The 25,411-nt window shown below is 38.5% G+C and overlaps 1 protein-coding gene across 2 annotated transcripts in view; it reads right to left on the bottom strand.

Moving 5' to 3' along the window:
• The window catches only part of PDE4D (phosphodiesterase 4D), a 948,758-nt gene that overhangs the window by 787,211 nt on the left and 136,136 nt on the right, over positions 1 to 25,411 (bottom strand). Inside the window, exon 1 of one of the 2 annotated variants that reach the window (XM_070476718.1) lies at positions 4,762 to 5,369. The exons of the other annotated variant lie outside the window; for it this stretch is intronic. Within the exon in view, the coding sequence (XP_070332819.1) occupies positions 4,762 to 5,027 (266 nt within the window). The 5' untranslated portion in view covers positions 5,028 to 5,369. Of the gene's footprint in view, positions 1 to 4,761; positions 5,370 to 25,411 lie in introns of those variants that run through there. 2 annotated transcript variants of the gene reach the window in all.

Below are 25,411 nucleotides of genomic sequence, written 5' to 3' on the forward strand. Positions count from 1 at the left end.
ATTTTAAAGATAAGACACATATTACCTGGACAGTATCTTGCCCAAAGAAATCCTATTGCCTACTACCACTTACACACTCTAGAACACTTTCCTTCATTTGGTGCATAGAACCCAGGGTAAAAATGAGGAAAAAAACATGAAAAATACAAAGATTTTCCTGAAATAAAGTTACACTAAAGGTTTTCTTCACCAGAAATTCCAGTGACATTTATGCTGACCTAAGAGGGAATTCCCTACACTGATGAAAAGAGCCTCATCTGTAATGACTAGACCACAAGGTACTAAGTAAAAATTAAGTATTAAGAATTAAGTAAAATTAAGTAAAAATTAAGGTATTAAGTAAAATGGAAAAACAAAGTGGTGAGAGGTATGAACACAAGAGGGTCCTGACCTAACACACAGCATCAGATGGAGCACCGGTGCTCAATGAACATTAGCTAGGGATGTAATTGTTACTTAAAGCTTTGTCCCATCCACGAAAAACTGACAGGGTAACCACTTTAAAATGAGGTTGTTGTTATTTAGTCACTAAAGTGAAAGTGAAAGTTGCTCAGTCATGTCCGACTCTTTGTGACTCCATGGACTATACAGTCCACAGAATTCTCCAGACCAGAACACTGGAATGAAAGGGCAGCCTTTCCCTTCTCCAGTGGATCTTCCCAATTCAGGGATGGAACCCAGGTCCCACTGTGGGTGGATTCTTTACCAGCTGAGCCACTAGAGAAGCCCAAGAATACTGGAGTGGGTAGCCTATCCCTTCTCCAGGGGAATCCTCCTGACCCAGGAATTGAATGGGGGGTCTCCTGCATTGAAAGATTCTTTACCAGCTGAGCCACCAGGGAAGTCCTTTGGTAGCTAAATCACATCCTGCTTTAAGATTCAGCCTGAGCAAGACTGGATTAATGGACACACAATAAAGGAAATATAGCCTTATAATAACCCTCATTAAGTGTCCCTACGCAAAACACTTTTACACATAAATGTGCTTAATAAAAACCACAACACCAAGTGAAATTTAAGTCAAATTTTAAGTAATCTGACTTCTCAGATACTCTCTGTCCAAGAGTCACATGGCACATGGAGTATTGTGTCTTTTTAATCTGACTTCTCAGATACTCTCTGTCCAAGAGTCACATGGCACATGGAGTATTGTGTCTTTTTCAGTATAAATAGGTTGTAAAAATCCAAGTGAAGCCTGGTTAAGAACAACCAGGATCAACCTGATAAATACAGCATATAAACATGAAGTAACTTAGGGTGTTTAGTTAAGAAAAGAGAAGACTTTTTAAAAAGAATGATAACACTGAATATGGTGATTAATAGGCTTGTCAAGATGGATACAGCAGGGTCCTGGCTTTCTGATGGGTTACTCCAAGCTTCTTGCCTTAAGGTCTAAATTATGGAAGATGAGAGAGTCTGAAGCTGTGGGTTTTCCAAAGCAGATCCAGGAACCAAGGATGACAATGGCAGGGAAGGAGATTTCAGTTGTATATAAGCAAGGACTTCCCAGTCAATAGACTTGTCAAAAAACAGAATTGCTCTGTATGATCCTCATCCAGGAGATCTGCAGAGATGTTCATCACAGATGTTACTCTACGAACTCAACCACGGCATAGAGGGAGAACCAATAGTCATTAGCACATTGATCACAATGTGATCCCACATCTGTTTTACCTGCTGGCTCAGCTGGTAAAGAATCTGCCTTCAGTGCAAGAGACCTGGGTTCGATCCCTGGGTTGGGAAGATCTCCTGGAGAAGAGAAAGGCTACCCACTCCAGTATTCTGGCCTGGAGAATTCTATGGACTGTATAGTCCACAGGGTCGCAAAGAGTCGGAACACGACTGAGCGACTTGCACTTTTTTTTTGGTAGCAGGACTGAAATAGGTTTCCCAGCCTCCTCTGAATTTAGATGTGGCCACAGAACTGAGCTCTTTCTGGGGAATCCTGGAATAAGTAATGGGTGCAATTCTAGGCCTGCCTTATAAAAACTCACCAATGCCATCTTCTGGGCTCTTCTACTATGATTCAGTGGAGCCTGGCAAACTTGGAAACCGTGTGTTACCAAGAGTGAAACCATAAGATAATAGGACCCGGGGTCCCTGAAATACCCAGGTCAGGCTAGCTCCCCACAAGCAGCAAAAGCAAGAAATAAATATTTACTGTGTCAGTCCACTAAGATTTGGAGAGTATGTTGTAGAGCAAAGTGATTATCTTAACCAGATGCTTTCCAATGTGATTTTTTTTTATACTGTAGTATAAGTAATTTGAAACCAAGGAATAGCTCTTGTTCAACTTTGTAATCAGTAGGTACAAGATAAACACTTTGGACTCAATAGGTAGTAAACATACTCATATTGAATGGAAGGGAATATAAGGCATAGGAAACATTCTGAGGCAGGCACACACCTGGTGTGTAATTAAATCACTGATTATCTAATTTAAGAGGAGGAGGGGATTTAAACATGGTGGTGATAGTGGCAGAAGTTTAGATATCAATATGTATTTTTTTGTGTGTGTGTGTGTGTATATATATGTATGTATGTATGTATGTATATATATATATATATATATATATATATAAAATCAGCACAATTTGGAATATATTTTTAAAATTCTGGGTCATGCTTAGTCCAAGTAATGAAAGCACAGATGGAATGATATTTGTCAAAAGACACCCATGGGTATTATGAACATCTTGGGTCTTTTTGAACCAATAAGGAAAATGTGAAGTACTCTTTCCAACTGCCCTGCTGGATGCTTTTTCCATGAGGGATACTGTCTGCCCTCAAGTTACTAAGAACTGATATCACGATTTTTCTTTCTCATTTCCATTGCTCTTTTGACATCTCCTTCATCTGGTGGAGACACCACAATGAAGGATTGGCAGAAATTGCGCTCTTGGAGTTTCTCCAAACAGCATCAAAAAAGGAAGTGCCAGAAATTTCAAAAGAAAGCCTGTTTTCATGAGATTTCCTGCCTTCCTTACATCTCAACATGTCCAAATAGTTCCGATAACCTTCGGTTGAACTTGAAGTTGCTTCGCTCCAATAGAAATGAAGTGTCTGCGTGGAGGCTCACTCATTCAGCAACAGGTACACTTTAGGAACTATAATTTAAAAGGCATCTCAACCAAAAGGGACAGCACATGCACAAATTCTGGCTCTGACTCTTTCTGAACTTCAGCCAGCTTTCCTGTTCAGGCGCTTGATATTTCATCTCAAGCCATCCCTCTCCCTCAGAGCATCTCAGAGTTCACCTACGCCTTTGCCTTTCACTCAGTGCTTATCTCTGACAAATTTTTTCACAAACATCTCCCTGAGAGAGAAGTCATCCTTTTCCATCATTTTTTTAAGACTGAAAAATTCAGTGTTTGTCTTACCTCTTTTAGGAGCCTTAGATCTAACTAAACTTAGAAATACCACTTAGTTAAAATCTTGGGGAAAATAAGAACACTTCCCAGATCAAAGATCTAGTTATTTAAAATGACAATTGACAATTCAAAGTTTCTTTGGGTGGGCCATGCCTTTTATTTCCTTTGTTGGCTGTTTTCATCTCTGACATGAATGCATGACTGGGTAGGGTCATGTTGCTTAAGTTTAGATTTTGATTCTTTCCTTTTATTGTTGCTTCTTTCCTAAAAGTCGATTCTGGATTTTTGTTGTTGTTGTTGGGGGGGACGTGGGGGGGACGGGGTTCTGTTTTGTTTTATCCATTCCTAGCATACTTTTTCATGTTCTGTGGAAAAGCTGTATAAAAATCATTTCAGTTTCTCAACTAACACACTCACTATTTTTTCTCTGTTATGCCTGTTTTCTTCATCATAATTAATATTCATTTTGCCAAAACATGGAGTAGTGTATAGAACTTACTACTGCCTAAAATTAACCAACTGTGTATCACAGATCCCTCTTTCTCTGATCATAGCCTAGAATTACCTCTTCTCAGGCAGAAACACCATAATAAGCTCACACAATGACTTATTTTAATATTTGTTTTATGACAGCATAAAAATACCAAGAATCATCTAGACACCAAGCTGGCACCATACACATAAAACAAAATCACCTACTATAGCAGATAAAAACATGCATATAGCAAATAAAAATACTGACAAAACCGTCAAAGAATTCATATGTGAAGAACAGAGCAATATAGCCAAGCACCAGCCTGAAACTTTCTGCACTGGCATTCCTAAACCCACTGAAAAGGCATTTTGAGATTACAAATATATTAAGGTCAGTAGCTAGGAGGGGTTTTACTGAGACACACTATTTTACACACCCACCCACACACACGCTCCATACACATCTCTGTTGAATCAAGGGGGTCATGCAGGAAAGAGAACAAACTACGATTTTCTTCTCTCCTTTCTAATCTTTTTCCCCCTAGGTTGTTGCAGGATCTGGCAGGGATACTAGCTTAGGAATCAAAGAAACGCCACCATGTCAGTATTGGAAAAAACCTGCATTCTTATTTGACATCTGGAATCCAGTTTTCTTGTAGGAACTTGCAATAGGAATAGAACTTGGAGCACCACCCATGTCAAACATGTCAAAGGCTCCTATTACCAATCTCAAAGATTTCTGCCCTGACTTGGACATCTGTGGGATTTATATTAAGGTAGATTATTTCCGGTAAATGGGTGAGGAATGAAGACGATCCTCCACTCTCCTTCCTACCCCTAAAGAGAAAGGCAAGAGGCGCAAAAAATCACCCCGGGGCACCTGGCCACCATGTCTGCTCATCCGTGCAAACCTTACCACGTATGTGCCACGGTGAACCGCCGCTGTTTGGGGATGTTGCTACTGAGAAGCATCCTACGCAGGAGCCTGGGGGAATTTCTCGGCGAAATCACGGGTGAGAGCTTGGGAGACACCGATTTCCTTGAGGTCTTGGACTTCTCCTGCTGCAACAGGTTTTCCCGCAAGGATTTCACAAGATCCTCGTTCAGCCAGGGGTTTGGACAATGCGGATTATCCACTTCAGGGACTGTTAAGGTGTCCGGGCTTGTCGTCTGCTGAGCCATTTTCGCGGTCAACTTTGTACACTTGGCAGTGATCCAGGGCAACGTGGTTGCCTGGCCTCTTTCCAGTGACTGCCTCGCTCGGGCTCCCGGGGAGAGGTCCGGGGAAGCAGGTCGGAGCCAACCCCGCTGCTAGTTCATTCGGCAGCCTGCCTCAGTCTCTCGGCGGAGACGGGGCTGGGAGCAGGGTTGGCGAGCGCGCTCCACGGCGGAAGCCTCGCGGACGTCACCCCCCTCTGCCGATCCTGCCAAGGCTCACCGCCGAGCTCGCGGGGCAGAGGAACATGGAGGGAAGCCACGGCGAGCGAGGCTTTTGTCAGCGCTACGAAACAGCCTGCTAAACTATTGGAACTAATGCGCCGCAGCTGCTCCAGAGACTTCTGCTTATGTACATAAAAAGTCCTGGTGGGGGGGGGGGGGGGTGGAGGGGGGCGGAGGTAGGGCTTAACCATCAGATGCCTGCTGCCCGTTGTTTGGCTGGTCTTTTCATTTGCTTATTCCTGAATCCAGAGGAAAGAAAAACTTTGAACCTGACCTTCCTCTCCCGCAAGGTCTATTTACCTCCCTTCAGTCCCCGTTCATAAAAGAAATTGCTAGTCCCTCGGTTTTTATAAGGGGGGGGGGGGCAATAAACAAATAGGAGCTAGACAAGGAGAAATAGTTCCCTGTTTGCTCAGCTCCATCTGATGGACCTTGTAAGACAAATCCCAAGAGGAGAAAATGGACTCTCTTTTCCTTTCTGTCTAGTTAGAAACCAAACAAAAGGTTTCCAAATACTACATGTGGAACACATTACAGGTTGTGTCGTATAGCCTAATGAAGGCCCTTTCAAAGCGTGGAACAACATAGTTATAGCCCCAAATGGTATTTGTTATCTCTTTGCATTTAAACTGATGACACTCCAGAGGAACAGACTGCTTTCATAAGGGGATTTAAAAATGATTTTTAAAGTTTCAATTATTGCTTATGGTATAGACATTTTATTCACTTATAAAAGAAAGAAACCTAGCTTTCTGGCTTTCCATAGTCATTTCCTCAGTTGTTTATTTAATATAAGATTTTTATTTGTGATCAGAATAGCTGCTACAAACTCACTCCAAGTAGGTTTAAAATAGAAGAAATTATTTCTTGCCTACTTAGTTTGCTACTGGAAAGAAGAATTAAATATTACAATTCAAGTAAGTAGGTAATAAAGCCTGTTAAATCTCATTATATGACCACCAGAAGTACAAGCTTCAGATATGCATTTGAAAGGGAATCCAAACCTTTGATTATAGATGTCCCCAGCAGCCTAGTGATGCTACAGACAATTCAAGATGGAAATCAAAGCACATTTCTCAGGATCTAACAATATTTTGAAAAACTTTAAAACACAATAACTTAAGAAGGAGTTAGGCAATACATTCAGATAAAATGGAAAACAGACTAGTCTGATGCAGGAATTTTTTGGTTTCTATAATTACTGTTAGGTGGATTCTAAAAGTTCCTCCTATTTCTTTCCTTGGTTGTTCCACCTGAAGTTTTAATTCCTTGCATTTAAAATGTTACAGAAAAGGATACTCTGAGGATCTGACTATATAAGCCCAGGGCCACCATTTGGTGTACCTATAATAATTTGACAGTACACATGTACCTTGACTTCATCAGAAAATTTGGTATACGTAATGATTAAAATGATAGCAAATTTCTGAAAAATGGGCTGAGGGCCTGACAATTACATTAGAAGTTGTATAAAACAGGAGTACCCGCTTACATTCAAAGAGATCATAATTTAATGGAAAGGACTACACTATGCTCAGAAAAAGACACCAGAAGACCTACAGAGTGAAATTATTAGGTGCAGAAAAATACAATGAGAATGGTGTGCATGAGTGAAGAGAGAATGCTGAGTGCAATATAACTTGAAGGGAGGGAATCAAAAATTAGTGGAAAGGAAGTTAACACAAAAGACCACTCCAAATGAGGAATTAGAACATGAAAATCCAATAAGGAATTAGTAAGCATGTCTTGTTCAAAACTAAAAACAAATGAAGTTAGTAGATATAAAACCTATTCAGGCTTGTAGAAATAAAAAATTCAGATAACAGGATAAAGTGAAGGGAAAAAGAAAAACCAATAAGTAGTAAACTGACATGACAAAAAGAAAAAAAAAATTGCCACTCTCTAAAGACTTGTTTCATTCAACAAACACTTATGGGCATATATGTGCTAGGTACTCTATCGAGTGTCTAGGATATTACAATATTCAAAGATAATCGATAAAGTGCAAAACAGCAGACAGGACAAAGTGTAGCCCAGGTACCCAGAGGAGAGCCTGGAAACTGGAGATATTTAAAAGGCTGGCTCCAAGTAGGCAAAAGTATTTCTCAGTGATCAAATAAAGGTATTGATCGGACTGAGAATGCTATGGGGTCTATATTGGGAAATTCATTGAGTTCAGAGGATTCTAGGTTCTAGTGTTTGCTTTCAGTGACCTTTACTTAAGAGGAGTAAAATATTTACAAGCTATTCTTCTCATATTTGGCCTGTAATGTGGATGCTCAAAGATACTGGGCACTTTGTAGATAATCACAACTAAGCTAAAATAGAAGATATAATACTATTCTATTAAAAAACTCATTGAGAATCATGGTTAAACATGGACTAAGATAGAACAAAGGCATCTGGCAAATCTCCCATTGCTTAGTGCATGCTAAAAGTTTCCATTGTAGAAGAATTGGCTACCTCTATACAGGTGCCCATATTCTGTCATTATTTGTTCAATTTCCTGACATCTACAATTACCCTCCTGAATGACCCCCAATGATATATGGCATGCATGCTCCTTTTTGAAAATAGGATTAATTTTGTTTTGAGAATTATTTGTCACCTCCTTGAAATACCCTGCCAGAGCCTGCAGTGTTACAAAATCATGCTTGAAAATAACTGCCTTAGGAAGCACAAATTGTAAAGTTCTGACGATAACCAGGTGGAGGAGGTTTGGATAAATAGGCAATTCTCTTTATAATAATGCTGGAGGTCAGGGGAACTCTTCCAACAGGAGGATTACAGAACTTGCTTTTCCTTTTTTTTTTTTAAACAAAATCTTTTCAAAACTAGCTGCCAGAAACTTTTCTGAAAAGCACAGTACAGTGACAGCCAAATAAGGCCTTAGATTCTAACGAGTGGAAATTTGAAAGTGGGCAAAATGTTTTGATAAAAGCACCCACGCCTAGAACAGCAGATAGCATCTCAATTTAATAAAAACTTTCCTAGACACCTTTCTGTGAATTTTCAAAATCTGTTTTTTCAGGGTTTTTTGAAATCCTTGAAAACATTTAATTAATAATTCATAAGCAGCAAAACAAATAAGAAGTAAGATTTGTACAGGTTCTGGGACAAAGACATAGAAGTGCGCCCTTGCCTAGGTAAGAACAAACAAGGCTGGATTTCTCACAATTCAAAGGGGGCAGTGGTGCGGCTAATTCAAAACAATGGATAAATTAAAATAAGTTATACTCAACTACGGAATGCATTGTATATTTCCCCCAACCATGTTTTAGTTAAGTAAATAGTGCATTAAAATTAGACTGCTTTTCATATTTTCATACTGTCTAAAGGATATGGTCCATGGAAATTATCTGATAGTGGGAGAGATTATGTTGTCTAACAGTTAAGAACATATGTATGCAACACAAAAGCATATTTTGAGCCCCAGCTATGATATTTACTAGCTGTGTACTTGTCTATGGCTTAGTTTCTCATGTGTGAAATAGAATGAGAATAATAGCTATTGCATAAGAATACTGCAAAGATTTGATGTGTTAATACCCATGATACAAAATATATGAAGAGAACCTGATACAGAGTAAATACCCAGTAAATGAAACCTGTCACTCAATGATACAAGGAACCTACAGATATTTACACTTAGTAGATATCAACTTTGTGGCAGGGTCTTTCATTTGATTCTTGTAATAACTCTTAGGGTTTTATGTCATTAACACTATTTTACCAAAGAGAGAATAAGGAGGAAAAATAACTTACCCAAAGTCATTAGTTCAACAATGCACAACAGAGTTTTGTCTATAAAGTGCCAGGGTCTCTTAATTCTATATCAAATCACCCCAAAAGGAAAGCAAATTCCATATTTAAAATTGATGATGGAAAATAGAAATCTAGTGCCCTGACCTCCTGGTTTAATTAACACTAAATTCTTTCCTTGGCTTTACTTAGGACATACACAGTGACAACCTGTGAAACATGCCAAGTCATGAAATTCTTACAAAGGCATGTTATTCAAGTGAGGGCAGATCAAGGTGGAATTCCTCAGGGTTTTTTCATCAATGTGCCTGTGTACCTTCGATATTAAGGTGTTTTCATTTGAATTCCAAATGAAATGGTAGTTTTCTACTTTATAAAATAATATATTCTAAAATTATTTTATAGTTTTTATTTTAATGTATATTAATATATAAAATATATTTTATATTTTTCTTGTGACTATTTTTATTTAGAATTTATTCTTATGATCAATTATGTTTTCCTTGTGAACATTATAGAACAAAGCTTTCAAATCATCATTATCATTGAACATTTATTAGGTACTGGGCTGGTTGGTAGAGATTAAATACAGTAAGGCATCTATTTGAAAACAGAAGATATATACAAACCCTGCAATAGAGAAAATAAATGATAACTATCAAACTAATAATAAAAACAATCAGTGCTTCAAAGATTTAAAGGAGTAACTAAAATATATCTAGACCGATGGAACAATAACTCAAAAAGGAGCAGGACAAAATTAGGCCTTGAAAGAAAGTGCATGTGGAAGAAGAATAACATGATATTTTTGGGAATGAGCAGTCTAGGGGAGGTGAGAGATGTTGGATTTTTTAGACTCCTGTGGAAAACTGAGTAAAAATTATCTATTTTGGATGTAGCTAAGTAATATATAGAGAGATTTAAATAAGATAAATTTGGTGGCATCATGTATTATAATTCGGAGAAGGGTGATTCTGAAGGCTGTTTATCTTCACAGTTCTATTTCAATATAAATTTGTGTAGAAATAGAAAGAAGAGGCTGATCACATAAGAATTAGAAGGATTTACTGCTTAACGCAAATTGTAATATAAAGTGGAAGTATATGTAACTTTGTTCTGTATTTTCCAAGTCTCCTGTACTTGTGTTATCATACCTTCATAATTTAAAAAAGAAAGAGAAAAAATAATCATAATCAATTATATAGTTCATCTAATTAAGTGTAGTTCACCTAAATTAATCATCAAAAGGCCGTTAATTTTAAAAAAAGGCATCTAGGGCTTATTGAACAAAAGAAATATAATTGCTTGATTTATATTAGAGCTACATTTTGCACAGACAATGTCTTTTTTCAAGCTCAATTCATTTTAATAGAAAGATTACATGGGCTTTGTTTCTATATTAAATCTAGTCAATGGGTTTACCCCCCACCCCCAGATTAAAGCTAAATGTTAGGGATCTATCTATTGACAGATTAAATTAACATTTAATTTGAATGAAAAGTTACCTTTTAATAGGGCACAACTTATACCAGCCACATTTACACAGCATGTTCATTTTATTTCTGAGAAAAAAAATAAACTTGCAATACAGTTTAGGTAAGATTCTTTCCTTTTCTCTTGATACAGTCACCTAAAAAAGCTTCCAATACTAGAAAAGAATTCTTCTTGATTACTCTGCTAAGATGAAACACTAGAAAATTCTAAGTATTAGCCAAACTTCAATAAAGAAAATAGGTTCTGATGGCCACTAAAATTTTAACATAGTATCTGATATTTCTGGGTCTTCCTTCAATGGGAAGTATAGCTAGCCATTTTTGCCTTTAACTTGCAGACCAAAAAATCCCCTATTCTACTCTATCTATAGTGGATTATCCCCTAGCATACTGAATGAGCAATAGTATATATTTTGCAAAACCAAATGCCCTAAGTGCAAGCACTTTGCATCACTACTTAATTTGGTCATTGTCATCACTCTAATGAGGCAGGCACTACTGCCTTCATTTTGAAGTTGAGAAAACTGAGGCACCAAAATTTAAAAACTTCCTTAAGGTCATACACACCCAATAGATAACAGAGTTGGGATTTTAAAGCAGATAGTTCAAGAACAGGGCCCATGCATGTAATCACTGCAATAGTCTGCCTTTGTGTTTTTAAAAAATGTCAAGTAAATTAATAAGATATTCTCAACAAAATGAGTTCACACAATTTGATATGTACAAAACTAATATCTGCAAAATATTTGTTACAAGCTTTTGAAGTGAAAGTATGTCCAAGTTTTTAAAGTAAACGTATCCCCAATCAATGCCCATTAGTAATGGTATTTTGAGGCTCTGACAGGTATTTCTTCATAACCAAAGATCTCCAAACTCGCCAAAATTGTCCATTGTATTACAAACAAGAGACTTTCGAGAGCACAAATGAACTTGGGTACTTTTGAGCTTCAGAGCCTTTTGCTGTTTTTGTCTGCATAAAGACATGTTAGTGAACAAAATTCAACATGTTTCCCAAGCTCACAGGAATAGAATGCAGTAGTGATGTAGTCAAATCTCAACAGCAAGGAATAAATTTCCTCATCTCACTTTTTCAGTCTCTGTATCCATCCCCCACTGGTCCCAGGACAGGTCCCAGGAAAGAATTAAAGTCTTTCTCTAATTAGCATAATATAACTAGAAAGCCTGCCTCTGACCCTGACACATAACATCTGTTTCAGTCCTTCTGTTTTGTAGATATGGTTTTTTAGGAGACAAAAGTTATTTCATGGGAAGTCCATGACACAGAGGTTTATAATTGTAGCTGGAGACTTTTTTTTTAAGTTTAACATATTAGACAATGATCCCTCATAACTAAATTGCTTTTAGAGATGATACTTTTTATACCTAACTGTAAGGAGCCTTCTGAGACTTGGTCATTAATGTGGAATGCTTTACAAAAGACATCACAGAAACTGGAGTTTTGGTCCCAACTAAGCCAACTAAGTTACCTTGGCATAGTGGTAAGGAATCTGCCTGCCAATGCAGGAGACCTGGGTTCAATCCCTGAGTTGGTTGGGAAGATCCCCTAGAGTAGGAAATGGCAACCCACTCCAGTATCCTTACCTGGAAAATCCCATGGACAGAGCATCCTGGCAGACTTCAGTCCATGGGATCATAAGAATGGACATGACTGAGCACACACGCAAGTCACCTTGAACAAGTTCATTCACTTTCACAGGAACTTAGCTCTCTAGTTAAGAGTCTTATAATTTGATGAGGGTTTTAGAATGCTAAATAAAGAAAATTAGATGCTGTCTTCAACAGCAAGTTTTAGTTGCCATTGAAGAAAAACTGTTATCAAGTGCATCCTGAGGCACTATGACCTCTTGCATTTACATGGAGTGATGGTGTGTGCCACAGATGATACTTTTAAAGGAGAAATGGAAAATATAAATTTAATATTTAAGATATTAAAGATGGAATATAAGAGTGTGCTGCACTAACCAGGTGCCTTACTAATGCCTTTATGGCCCCGAAACTTGGGAAAATTCCTTCCCTAACTAGGTAAAAAAATTTGTTCTGACATCTGAGTCACAGCTTGGGAGACAGAGTGGGAGAGCAACGACTGTTAATTTAATATTTGGAATCAAAGCATTGTTTTAAAATAGTGAAACTACAGAGATAGATGTATTCACTGTTACATAACGTTGGATTTTCCAAAACTTCGGGGCTTATCTCAACTTTGGGGCAATAAGAGAAACTTGCACACTCACATTTCATGAAGACTAGTTTTGGCCAATTTTAATGAGTGTTGCGTGGGGATAAAAAGCATTCTTTGATAAATACATATGTGTGTTGAGTATAATTAAATAGGTTTTGAGGCTTCCTTACAATAAGATCTTTAATATGTCTTTTAATATGCTTCAATTATGCTAATGTGATATGCTTTTACATAGTTTTCAATATGTTAGTGTGATTTATCAAAGCAGGCTTGCTTGGCTCTGAATCTACTGCATCTTCCAGCATGTCCAGAGATGGGTATTTCCAGAAACACTTAGCTGGACTTACTACAAACGTCTTCTTGAACAAGGCTGATAGATAATATGACACTTCCCTGGCTTCTGTTACGCTGCTTTCTTTTTCTACTGAACTGCAGTCAAACAGAATGCTTTCAGGGGCTGCCCTAGTGGGGAAGGTGGCTTAGTCACTAAATCGTGTCCAACTCTTGGACCCAATGAACTACGGCCCTACAGGCTCCTCTTCCCATGGGACTTCCCAGGCAAGAAAACTGGAGTGGGTTACCGTTTCTTCCTCCAGGGGATTTTCCCGACCCAGGGATGGAACCTGCATCCGTCTGCATTGCAGGCGGTGTCCTGCATTTCAGGTGGATTCTTTACTGCTCAGTCACCAGGGAAGGCCCTGCCCTGGTACCATCTTCTATCAGACGGAAGGTAATTGTTATGCTCCTGCCCTGATGTCAATCCCACACCCCTCCTTAATTGGTGTATTTCCCCTTATAAAAGGCACACTTTAGCAGAGGCTACGAGATAGCTATCAAATATCTTTAGAGGCTATGAGAGGCTATGAGCTAGCTGGGATTGTGAGTCTAAATGACAACGTTATAGAGAGCATGGTTGAAAGGCCATCCACAGGCTAATAGCTTAGAGAAGCGTGACTCTACATGAGACTGTCTGTGAGAGGATGTGCAAAGGCAACTGAAAGCTACATGATTATTTTTCAAGCTTCAGTGTATCTAAGAATCACCTGGAGACCATGCCAAATACAGGTATTGATTCAGGAGGTCTGGGGTGTGGGGCTTGAGATTTTGAATTTCCAAAGTTCCAAGGTGATGTCAGTGCCAGTTCATGGATCACTCCATAAATATCCAGCCACAATCATAAGTAAAGATGCTTGGCAATTTAAGTCTAGCAAATAAGGGCAATTAACTTACACTTAGGTGGTGTTCTTTTAAATATTTAGCTATTTGTGTAGTGCTTTAATTTGTTGTTGATATTTTCATAAATAATGAATTTTAAGTAACTTTAATAAACTTTTTTAAAAAGGGCATATACATCCAAGAAGATTGAATTCTAAAAGCAAATATTGCTATATTAGATCCACATTTTAAGATGAAGAAAAAAAGACTTGATAGAAGTTGAAAAAACAGATTATTTAACAAGTGTGGTAGAATTCTTTGCCTGTTTCTGCATTATTTATTGAAATTTAAAGACTTATTTAAGACTAATAGACTCTTTCCAGGATATGATTTAATTAATCTGAAAGCATTTAATTGAACAAATACTATGACTAGGTTCTATGTGTATAATGAGGATGCTGATCTTTGTATATCTGGTGACACAAGACTCACTCTTTGCTGTGTTGAGAGAGAGATGGAATATTTCTTGCCATATCAGTAAACAAAGATGTCACAGTGATCAACACTTGCAGCCATCACAAGGGTGAACTGGTGAGCACTGAGGGACCTCAGGAAGGAAAGAATATCTGCCATCTAGCAGATGCATCTAGTGACTGCAGCCACTCCCTGATGTGCTTGCCTATGTGATTCCTCAGTTGTGTTTGATTCTTTATGACCCTTTGGAATCTAGCCCACCAGGCTCCTCTGTCCGTGAGATTTTTCAGGCAAGGATACTGGAGTGGGTTGCCATTTCCTCCTTCAGAGGCTCTCCCCAAATCCAACCCATGTCCCCTGCATTGCAGACAGATTCTTTACCTCCTGGGCCATCCGCTGAGGGAACCACTTTCTATGCTGATCCCTGGAGAAGGAGGCTCAGTCAGTCAGTTCAGTTGCTCAATCATGTCCAAATCTTTCGACCCCATGGAGAGCAGCACGCGAAACTACCCTGCTTATCACCTACTCCCGGAGCTTACTCAATCTCATGTCCATTGAGTCAGAGATGCCATCCAAACAACTCATCCTCTGTCGTCCCCTTCTCCTCTTGCCTTCAATCTTTCCCAGGATCAGGGTTTTTTCCAATGAGTCAGTTCTGTGCATCATGTGGCCACAGTACGGAGTTTCAACTTCAGTATCCGTCCTTCCAATGAATATTCAGGACTGATTTCCATTAGGACTGACTGGTTTGACACCCTTGCTGTTCAGGGGATTCTCAAGAGTCTTCCTCAACACCACAATTTGAAAGCATCAATTGTTCGGCATATGCTTAGGAAAGCTGTATGGTCCAACTCTCACATCCATACATGACTACTGGAAAAAGCATAGCTTTGACTAGACAGACTTTGTGGTAATGTCTCTGCTTTTTAATATGCTCTTTAGGTTTGTCATTGCTTTTCTTTCAAAGAGCAAGCATCTTTTAATTTCATGGCTGCGGTCACCATCTGCAGTGATTTTGGAGCCCCTGAAAATAAAGCCTGTCACTGTTTCCATTGTTTCCCCATCTATTTGCCATGAAGTGATGGGACTGGATGCCATGATCTTCATTTTTCGAATATTGAGTTTTAAGCCAGCTTTTTCACTCTCCTCTTTGACCTTTATTAAGAGGCTCTTTAGCTCCTTTTTGCTTTCTGCCATAAGGGTGGTGTCATCTGCATATCTGAGGTTATTGATATTTCTCCTTGCAATCTTAATTCCAGTTTGTGCTTCATCTGACATTTTTCATGATGTACTCTGCATAAAAGTTAGATAAGCAAGGTGACAATATACAGCCTTGACATACTCCTTTCCCAGTTTGGAACCAGTCTGTTGTTCCATGTTCGATTCTAACTGTTGCTTTATGACCTGCATACAGGTTTCTCAGGAGGCAAGTAAGATGGTCTGGTATCCCCATCTCTTTAAGAATTTTTCAGTTTGTTGTGATCCACATAATCAAAGGCTTTAGTGTAGTCAATGAAGCAGAAGTAGATGTTTTTCTGGAATTCTCTTGCTTTTTCTATGATCCAACAGATGTTGGCAATTTGATCTCTGGTTCCTCTGCCTTTTCTAAATCCAGCTTGAACAAGGATGTTCTCGATCCACGTACTATTGAAACCTAACTTGGAAAATTTTGAGCATTGCTTTGGCATTGCCTTTCTTTAGGATTGGAATTAAAACTGACCTTTTCCAGTCCTGTGGCCAGTGCTGAGTTTTCCAAAGCTCAGGATGTGAAAACAAGATATTGGCCCGCATAGGTGATATATCAAAGGAAAGATTTCAGTGAGCCCAGACTGTTGCATCTTCCCATACAAAAATAAGCACTAAATTCCTTAACTTGGGTTATCTGGTTTTATTTAATTAACCATATTCTTTTGAGGTTCAGACTACCTGAACTTTGTTGTAAAACTTCTGTATAACCTGGGTCCTCCTCTCACCTCATTGGATAGTTCTCTCAGGGTCACTTGAGAGGCTGTCTCCTGGGTTTGAAGTCCTAGACATTCCCACCAAATAAAACATAAATAACTCTCAACTTTTAGGTTGTGAATTTTTTTTTTAGGTCAACAAGAGTTAGCTGGGATTTCTCAGTGCCATTTTCTGTATATGGAGCATTGTCAAGAACATTCATCATCAAGATTCACTACCATGCTCTTGACCTATTATCTAAAGAATTAATCATTGAAGTTATTCTGACTTTGAAGTGCTCAAATGATTGCTTAATTATATCCACAAAATCTGCTTTTTTTCCAAAATAATTATTTCTCAGCCCTAATAAAGTATTACATGAATATAAAAGCCTACAATCTAGCTAATGTAATAACCATCATTTATGTTATGAAATTATACAAGCACTGCATAAAGCCAACCAGTAATTACTTAACCCATTACAAAGGAAAAATAATGAATGACAAAGAAATCCTCTTATTGAACCCATGGTGAATACACTTCAGTTAAGCAGCAGTTGCCTTGAAAGCCTTACATTTGTGACTGAAAAAAATGCACAACCTAAAATCTAAGAATTATGTTTTATTTGGCAGACAAACTGAGGACTTAAGCCTGGGAGGCAGCCTCTCAGATGGCTCTGACAGACTACTCCAAAGAGACAAGGGAGGAGCCAGGATATATGAGTTTTTTAAAAACAAAAGCAAAAACACAAAATCCAGGTAGTTGGAACAGCAAAAGATTATGGTTAATTAAAGAAAAATCAGACATCTCAAGTAAATGAATTTAGCACTTTTCTATGTATGGGAAGAGGCAAGAGTCTGGGCTCATTGAAATCACTCCTCTGATATGAACTTTAACTAATTAGGGCCAGTATCCTGTTTTCTCCATCTAAATCCGCACAGGTTGCACCATGGGATGGCTGTGGTGCCTGATGGTTTGATGGCTGCAGCATCCTTTGTTTACTGATAGGGCAGACAACATTTTTCTTTTACATACTTTAAATGCCTCGAATATGGTAAGTGCTCAGCAGACATTTGTTAGAGGTAGGAAAAGTGATGTGTGCAGTTTGTTTTACTATGTTTTGTGTGCTTTTAAACAGTTACCTGGCTAAAAGGACAGTGTGCCCAAATCAATTTACACTTATCTACAGAGTAAAAGTTTGAAAAGCTTTAGAAATCCTATTGCTCAGCATACTTTTAAGTCTACAAATGTGTTCTTATAAACTGTGCTGTGCTTAGTCTCTCGGTCATGTCTGACTCTTTGCGACCCCGTGGACTCTAGCCCACCAGGCTCCTGTGTCCACGGAATTCTCTAGGCAAGACTACTAGAGTGGGTTGCTATGCTCTCCTCCAGGGGATCTTCCCAACCCAGGGATCGAACCCAGGTCTCCTGCATTGCAGGAGGATTCTTTACCATCTGAGCCACCAGGGAAGCCCGTATTATAAATTATACAGGTCATATAAAATCTATTTGTAAACTTTTAAAAAGGTCACCCAGAAATCAAAAGTCCTTTTAAACCACCACCCCCAAATTAACGGCCCCTCACAGTAGCCCTATTATCAGCTGTGTTTGTGTCTAGACCTCCGCTGTTCATTACAGTAGTCACTAGCCAAAAGTGGCTTATTCAGTTCTTGAAATATAAGTAATGCAACTGAGAAACTGTATTTTTATTTATATTTCTTTACATTTGAATAGCTATTTACATTTAAATAGCTTTCTGTGGCTAGTGGCTACTATACTGTGCAGCAAAATTCTAGACCTCTGTGTGATTCATGAATAATTGTGTGCCTGTAGAAACATATACTGGGATTCACTGGTAGCTCAGTGGTGAAGAATCCGCCTGCGATGCAGGAGACCCGGGTTTCATCCCTGGGTTGGGAAGATCCCCTGGAGGAGGGCATGGCAACCCACCCTAGTAGTCTTGCCTAGAGAATTCCGTGGACACAGGAGCCTGACAGGCTGCAATCCTCAGGGTTGCACAGAGTCGGAGATGACTGAAGCGACTAAGCGGCATCAGCAGAAACATATATTACTGTTTTCTGAGGATTTCTGAAAGCACAGTCTCAGTGAGTATTCTGATTATTCAACAACTTGCTTTTTCCATTCAATAAAGATCTCCCATGTGATTTTTTAGCTGATGCACAGTATTCCATAGTGTGGCTATTTCTCAGCTCAACGAGCATTTCCCTACTGATGGGCATTCAGGTGTCCAGTTGCTCACTTTGACCCATAAAAAACAACTTTGCAAACTCCTTACTGGCCGCATATTCCAAGACATTTTTTAAAAAAAAAGCAGACACATAGACGTAGCCTTGTTAAATGACAAGAGATAAGCATTTTTCATTTTAATAGAAACTGCCAAATTGTTCTTCAAAGTGGCTGATTCAATTTATATTCCCTCCAACAGGGTTTGAATTTCCAGCACACTGTCCTCAAACAGCCTGATGCTACCATCAATTTCCCCACACTAGCTACCAAAGTCTTTTTCTCCCCTCAAGAATATTTCTTGAGGAAAAAATTAAGAAGGCATCTCTGGCTACCATTAAAATGAACAGAAGTGGGAAGATATATTTCACTTTGCCTCCAAGTCAATGCTCAATTTTAGCTTTTTAACAATTTTAGTTGACCAAGCATTTCCCAGGAGTGTCTCTAATATGACAATATCTACACATTATAGAAAGTTTTTTTCCAAAGGAAAAAGCATTAACTTTCTATTTTAGTAATGTTCTTGCACTACTCAGTAAAATATGTTTTAAATTGCTTTTCCTATAATAAAGATAGATTGTGCAGAACATTTATCTTTTTGCCTAGCTCTTCTTTAATATATCAGTGTAGAATTTTTCAATGCCTGGCTGGAACTCTATTACTGTTTTGTGGGACTGTTTCCTTGGGCAAAATTAATGGTCTAGATAAGGATTGAATTTGTAAACTCACTGGATCCTAGTCTGGTAGTCTGGGTTGCTGCAGCATTCTTAGATAAATAGTTGTGTGTGGCTATAAAGAAAGCTGAGCACCAAAAAATTGATGCTTTTGAACTGTGGTGTTGGAGAAGACTCTTGAGAGTCCCTTGGGCTGCAAGGAGATCCAATCAGTCCTGAATGTTCATTGGAAGGACTGATGCTGAAGCTGAAATTCCAATACTTTGGCCACCTCATGCAAAGAGCTGACTCATTGGAAAAGACCCTGATGCTGGGGAAGATTGAGGGCAGGAGGAGAAGGGGTCAACAGAGGATGAGATGGCTGGATGGCATCACCAACTCAATGGAGATGAGTTTGGGTGTACTCAGGGAGTTGGTTATGGACAGGGAGACCTGGTGTGCTGCAGTTCATGGGGTCACAAAGAGTCGGACACGACCGAGTGACTGAACTGAACTGTATGTGACTGAAAGGCACGTGACCAGGAGTCTCATCCTGACTCTTTAACCACTGGCTCTAGGGCCTGAGGCAAGCCCTTCACTCTCTAGGTCTCAGTGTCCTTATCTAAAAATGATCATGATGGATAGATGACTGTGGACCTTCCCTTGGTAAAATTCACTGTTCCTTAGAAGAGATCTCTCAATAATATAAATACTAGCTATAAAGATGTGGGTAGTATTTGAACTAAGAGAAAGAAGCCATCAGGAATAGTTTTATGTAAAAAACAGTTCACAGTCATTAATATGTGAAGTCAAATACATATGCTCTACATGAGCACATACTGTTTATGCATTTCTAGTTGCTGGGATGTTGAACCCAATGCCATTCTACCCATCCTTCAATAACCTGCTTAGGGAAGATTTAGGAATCACAGAGAGAGGCAGAGGTACTAAAAACTTGCCTAAGTGTTTACAGCCTTACAGTCAAAAGATGGAATGGACAAGGGTTTCCAAAAATTAGAGACTGGTAACTTTCATGCTAATTCCTGGAAAACTCTTGAATAAATTATTTAAGCAATTAGTCATGAACCTTCCGTGCTGCACATAGTGACATACCAGAGTCAAATTATTATTTAGAATTCTTATTCTTAAAGAGTTGGACAACTGTTCTTAAAATAATAGTTTAGTAGAGTCAATTAATAGAGTCCACATCATCCCTTGGAGCAATCACTGCCATCTATGCAGAGTTATAAACATTTTAAGATACAAACTTGATCTGATAAGATTTTTATCATCTGATTCTTACACACAGCTGGAAGGACAGCTAAAGTGGTAGGTTAGTAGTTTCCCAAGGGCTTCCCTGGTGGCTCAGAGGTAAAAAAAAAATCCATCTGACAATGAAGGAGATGCAGGTTCAATACCTGGGTTGGGAGGATTTCCTGGAGAAGCAAATGGCAACCCACTCCAGTATTCTTGCCTGGGAAACCCCATGGACAGAGGAGGCTGGCGGGCTGCAGTCCACAGGGTCACAAAGATTCAGACATGATTGAGCAACTAACCAACAACAATAGTAGTTTCCCAAACCACATAGATCCTTACAGTTTTCCGGGTGATATTAAAGCAGGATTCAGAACCCAAACCCACAAGTGCAAGTATAGGAGGGCAGAGGTCCAGGAAACTTTGTCTAGTGATTCCAATGATCAATTAAATTTGAAAACCACCTTCCCAGATGATAAAATCAAACCCCAAGAACAAATATTTTCAAAGAGATGCATTTAAAAAAAAAAGGAAAAGGAAAAAGAAATCTTTGCAGAGTGGGAGAGCAGATCAAACATAACAACATACAGATCCATTTGGATAAACATAAAATCTTGTTAGCTCAAGTAAAAATGTCAACCGCTATTTGGATTTTTGGCTGTTGGTTGACTGAAAACATCTCACAGAATCAGGAGAAATCAGTAATGTTATAAGAGCTTCATTTAAAGGAGATTCTGTAGGTCACAGTGGTCAGGGCTGCAGTACATGGGTTTGCAAGCTGTGCCTTGCACAGCCCTAGAGGGGACAGTTACAAGTTCATCTCTAACTGGTAAAAACCTAGTATGCTATAACTACACCAGGAAGTTGTCATCAGGCTTGGGGGTATTATTTAAACCAATGTTTACCTTTTAAATGATATATCATAAATTTACATAAAATACAAAAGCCATAACATAAGTGTCTAGTTTGATTTTTTAATGTGTCTTACATAGGTCTTCAACACCCAGATCAAAATACAGAAAATGCTATTCTCAGTCAATATTCCCCCAAGAGGTAACCACTCCTTTGACCTCTCCCAGTATGAATTTGTTCTGCCTGTTCTTGAACTTCATATAAATAGAAACCAACAGCATATACCATTTTGCATCTGTATTCTTTCACTCAACATAATGACTATGAGATTATCTTTGCTATTGTGTGTAACAATATTTTTTTCTTTTTCATTTCTCTGAAGTATTCCACCATTTGGCTATATCGCACTTTATCCATTTTACCATTAATGGACATTAAGACTGTATCTAGTTTGGGCTATTATAAATAAAGCTGGTATAAACATTCTTGCTCATCTATTTTATCAGACATTAGCACTCATTTTGTTGGATAGATGGCCAGTAGGGGATAGATGGATCGTAGGTACACGTACATACTTTTGGTAGGTACTTCTGAACAGTTCTCCGAAGTGATCTTTTCAACTCCGACCAGCAGTGTGTGAGTCCTAATGCTCTATGTTCTGTTCCACACTAGATATATCCACACTAATTATTTCCAGATAATTTCAATTTTAGCCATTCTGGTAAAAGTGCAGTAGTATCATATTGAGATTTTAATTACATTTCACTAGTGAACAGTGGAGACAGTTATTTTTCATAGGGGTTTTGGCAATTAAATTGTAAATATGTAGCAACTAGTTTTCTGGGAAAAATTATACAGAGAGAGTTATTAAGAATTTCACCATATAAAGTTTGTGTTAAAAAAGTGCAAGATAGTCTTTAAATCATTAATTCCATAAAGCCATTTGACTCTCACAGAATGCATTTATTGATTTTAGTTAAGCTCTTGTATAAGTAATCAAACTAAGGTTGCACTTGTAAAAGGAATGTATTAATAGTTCCTACATGGCTGTTAGTTGATATTTTGGTTTATATTAACAAGACAAAAGTGAAGTAACAAAAATGTATGTTCAGAATTCCACTCATTTGTCAATGACTGGGGCAATTTCTTTGCTGTATCAGATAACACGTTAAAAATTCTAGAGGAACGTTTGCTTAATTTTTTATATGTTCTTTACAATGTAATATCTACAGACACTCAACTTTAACCTGCCTTGTCAACATTTTCTCCATTACTCTTTAAGTAGGAGTACTCTTTAAGTACTCTTTAAGTCTCTTTAAACAAGAGATGAAACAATCTGTAATTTGTAGCATTTACTTATTTCCATGATATAAATACCCTCAGTGCAGCCAATTTCAAGCTACCAACATGCCATCACTGAACATGGAGTTGGGAAGAGAAGCTTCTTTACAGTGGGTCACGACTCTACAGTGTTTCTACCATAAAGATACAGTAGACAAATAGATAATAACAACACGTAGTAAAATATTAGAAAGTGATGAGTTTTGAACACGTCTTTGCAGAACGTTTGGTCCTGTCCAAAACATTAACAAGACGTTTGTTTCACAGCAAAAGATCTTGGATATTTGATTCTGTCCAAAACATTCATAAGATATTCTATCCATAAGACGTCTGGTCCATAAGATATGTGGCCCACACAAGAAGTCCTTGATATTTTCAGAAGCATCTTATCCTATCTCAAAAGTCAATACAACATTTGGTTCATGCTAAAAAGTCCTTGATATTTGGTCCTGCCCAAAACCGCTTGGCATGGACCTAATACGCTCACAGACACTTTGAATAACAGTAGCTTCCTCTCCACCGAAGTGCTATAACTTATGCATTCACTTGAGAAATAGTGAATTACAAGCAATTTTATTCTAGTGACCCTTGAGAATTTTGTGACAATGTATTTAGAGACATGTGGTATTAAAATCAGGGATAAAAGACAATGAAATTTAAATCCAACTTGTGAAACAGAATGTGATGACCCAACATCCCCTTTTCCCTCTGTGGGTTTGTATTTGCCACCTTTATTTCATGCAAGGCTTCTAATACTTTGGGACTTTTCACTACTCATTTTTTTTCCTTCCTTTACCAATTCTCCTTTGATTCATGGCCCCTTCCAAACTATGTGCCGCTAGATGATAGTACAAATGAGTTAATGCATTACACCATCCAAAGCAATATGATCATGTTAGCCAGGAGCTTTTGGGGAAAAAAAAATATCCAAATCTCTTGGAGAAACTATAATGTGAACCTCACACATCAGGATACAACTCATTCTCCTGTCTCTCAATCTAGAGAACAGTGGTTCTCAGCCTTAGTGTCATGTGAGGACTGCCTAGAGTTTTTTTTAAAATTTCAATGTATAGGTCATACCCTAAACTGAATACGTAAGTATCTCTGGGGTGGGACCCAGTATCAGCAATTTGTTAAAGCTCCTCAGGTGACTCCAATGTACAGCCAAGTTTGAGAGTAACCCCAGGCTGAGGAACTAAAAGCCTCTTGATGAACGTGAAAGAGGAGAGTGAAAAAGTTGGCTTAAAACTCAACGTTCAAGAAACTAAGATCATGGTAACCAGCCCCATCACTTCATGGCAAAGAGATGGGGAAGAAATGGAAACAGTGACAGACTTTATTTTCTTGGGCTTCAAAATCACTGCAGACAGTGACTGCAGTCATAAAATTAAAAGATGCTTGCTCCTTGGAAGAAAAGCAATGACAAACCTAGGCAGTGTATTAAAAAGCAGAGACATCACATTGCCAACGAAGGTCCATGTAATCAAGGCTATGGTTTTTCTAGTAGTCATGTATGGATGTGAGAGTTGGACCATGAAGAAGGCTGAGTGCCGAAAAATTGATGCTTTTGAGCTGTGGTTGGTACTCGAGAAGATCCTTGAGAGTCCCTTGGATGGCAGGGAGATCAAACTACTCAATCCTAAAGGAAATAAGCCCTGAATATTCATTGGCAGGACTGATGCTGAGGCTTCAATACTTTTGCCACCTGATGTGAAGAGCCAACTCATTGGAAAAAGATACTGATACTGGGAAAGATTGAGGGCATAGGAAGAAGGGGGTGACAGAGGATGGGATGGTTGGATGGCATCATTGACTCAATGGACATGAGTTTGAACAAACTGTGGAAGACAGTGAGCGAAAGGGAGGCCTGGCATGCTGCAGTTCGTGGGGTTGCAGAGTCTGACATGACTAAGCAACTGGACAACAACAGCCAGGTTGAGAAATACTGGTATTAATATAAAACAGCACCTGCATGTATAAATTAAGGCCATTTCTTCTAATCTGTCCTAAATTAAAGTAAACTCTGCTTTCTACCTCTGTGAAGAAACACCATCTGTTAATCAAAGATATGTTAGAACATCCTTTTTTCTCCTGGCTATGTAATCTTAGCTATCCACCCATGTCTTCTCTCTCTTAAGTCTTCTTTGGTCAGACTCCTACACCAATCTTCAATTCATTTGTAATCTTCTAAAGATTCATGTTATATGAAAGGGAATATATCAGTTTCTGACTACATTGGAGCAGGATGCAAGTCATATGTATTTATTTACAAAGCATAATTTAATATGTGGCTGCATTTAATTGGCCCTGAAACAATTTCAAAAGTGACATTCTATAAGTCAAAAGATGCCAGGCAGCTTGCTGGAGTTCACAAATTGCTGACCCAGGATTTGAACAGAACTTATCTATAGGAGAGATAAGTGACAGAAAATCAAGGAAGAATTTCCTCCCTTCACCCACAACTGTCCAGGTGAACAAGGAAGTACATTTCCATGATTCCAAGAAACAACTTCGAAAAAAAAAAAAAAAGAGGACTGTTCTTTTTAATATATATAGCTGTAAATCAAAGTCTTGGGGATTTCTTGGATGAAGAACCAAAGATCAAAGTGAAAGCCAAATGAGATTCTAAGTGGACAGAAGGAGACTCAAAATCCCCCTCAGTTCTTTTTGACTGAAGGAATAAAATAAACAGTAAAGAGTGAAACCTTTCAGGCTCGAACAGAAAGCTATAACGAAGGGCATAGCATGGAACAGGTT

This window comes from Odocoileus virginianus, chromosome 14, assembly GCF_023699985.2.
Source record: "Odocoileus virginianus isolate 20LAN1187 ecotype Illinois chromosome 14, Ovbor_1.2, whole genome shotgun sequence".
NCBI classification, from domain to species: Eukaryota; Metazoa; Chordata; class Mammalia; order Artiodactyla; family Cervidae; genus Odocoileus; species Odocoileus virginianus.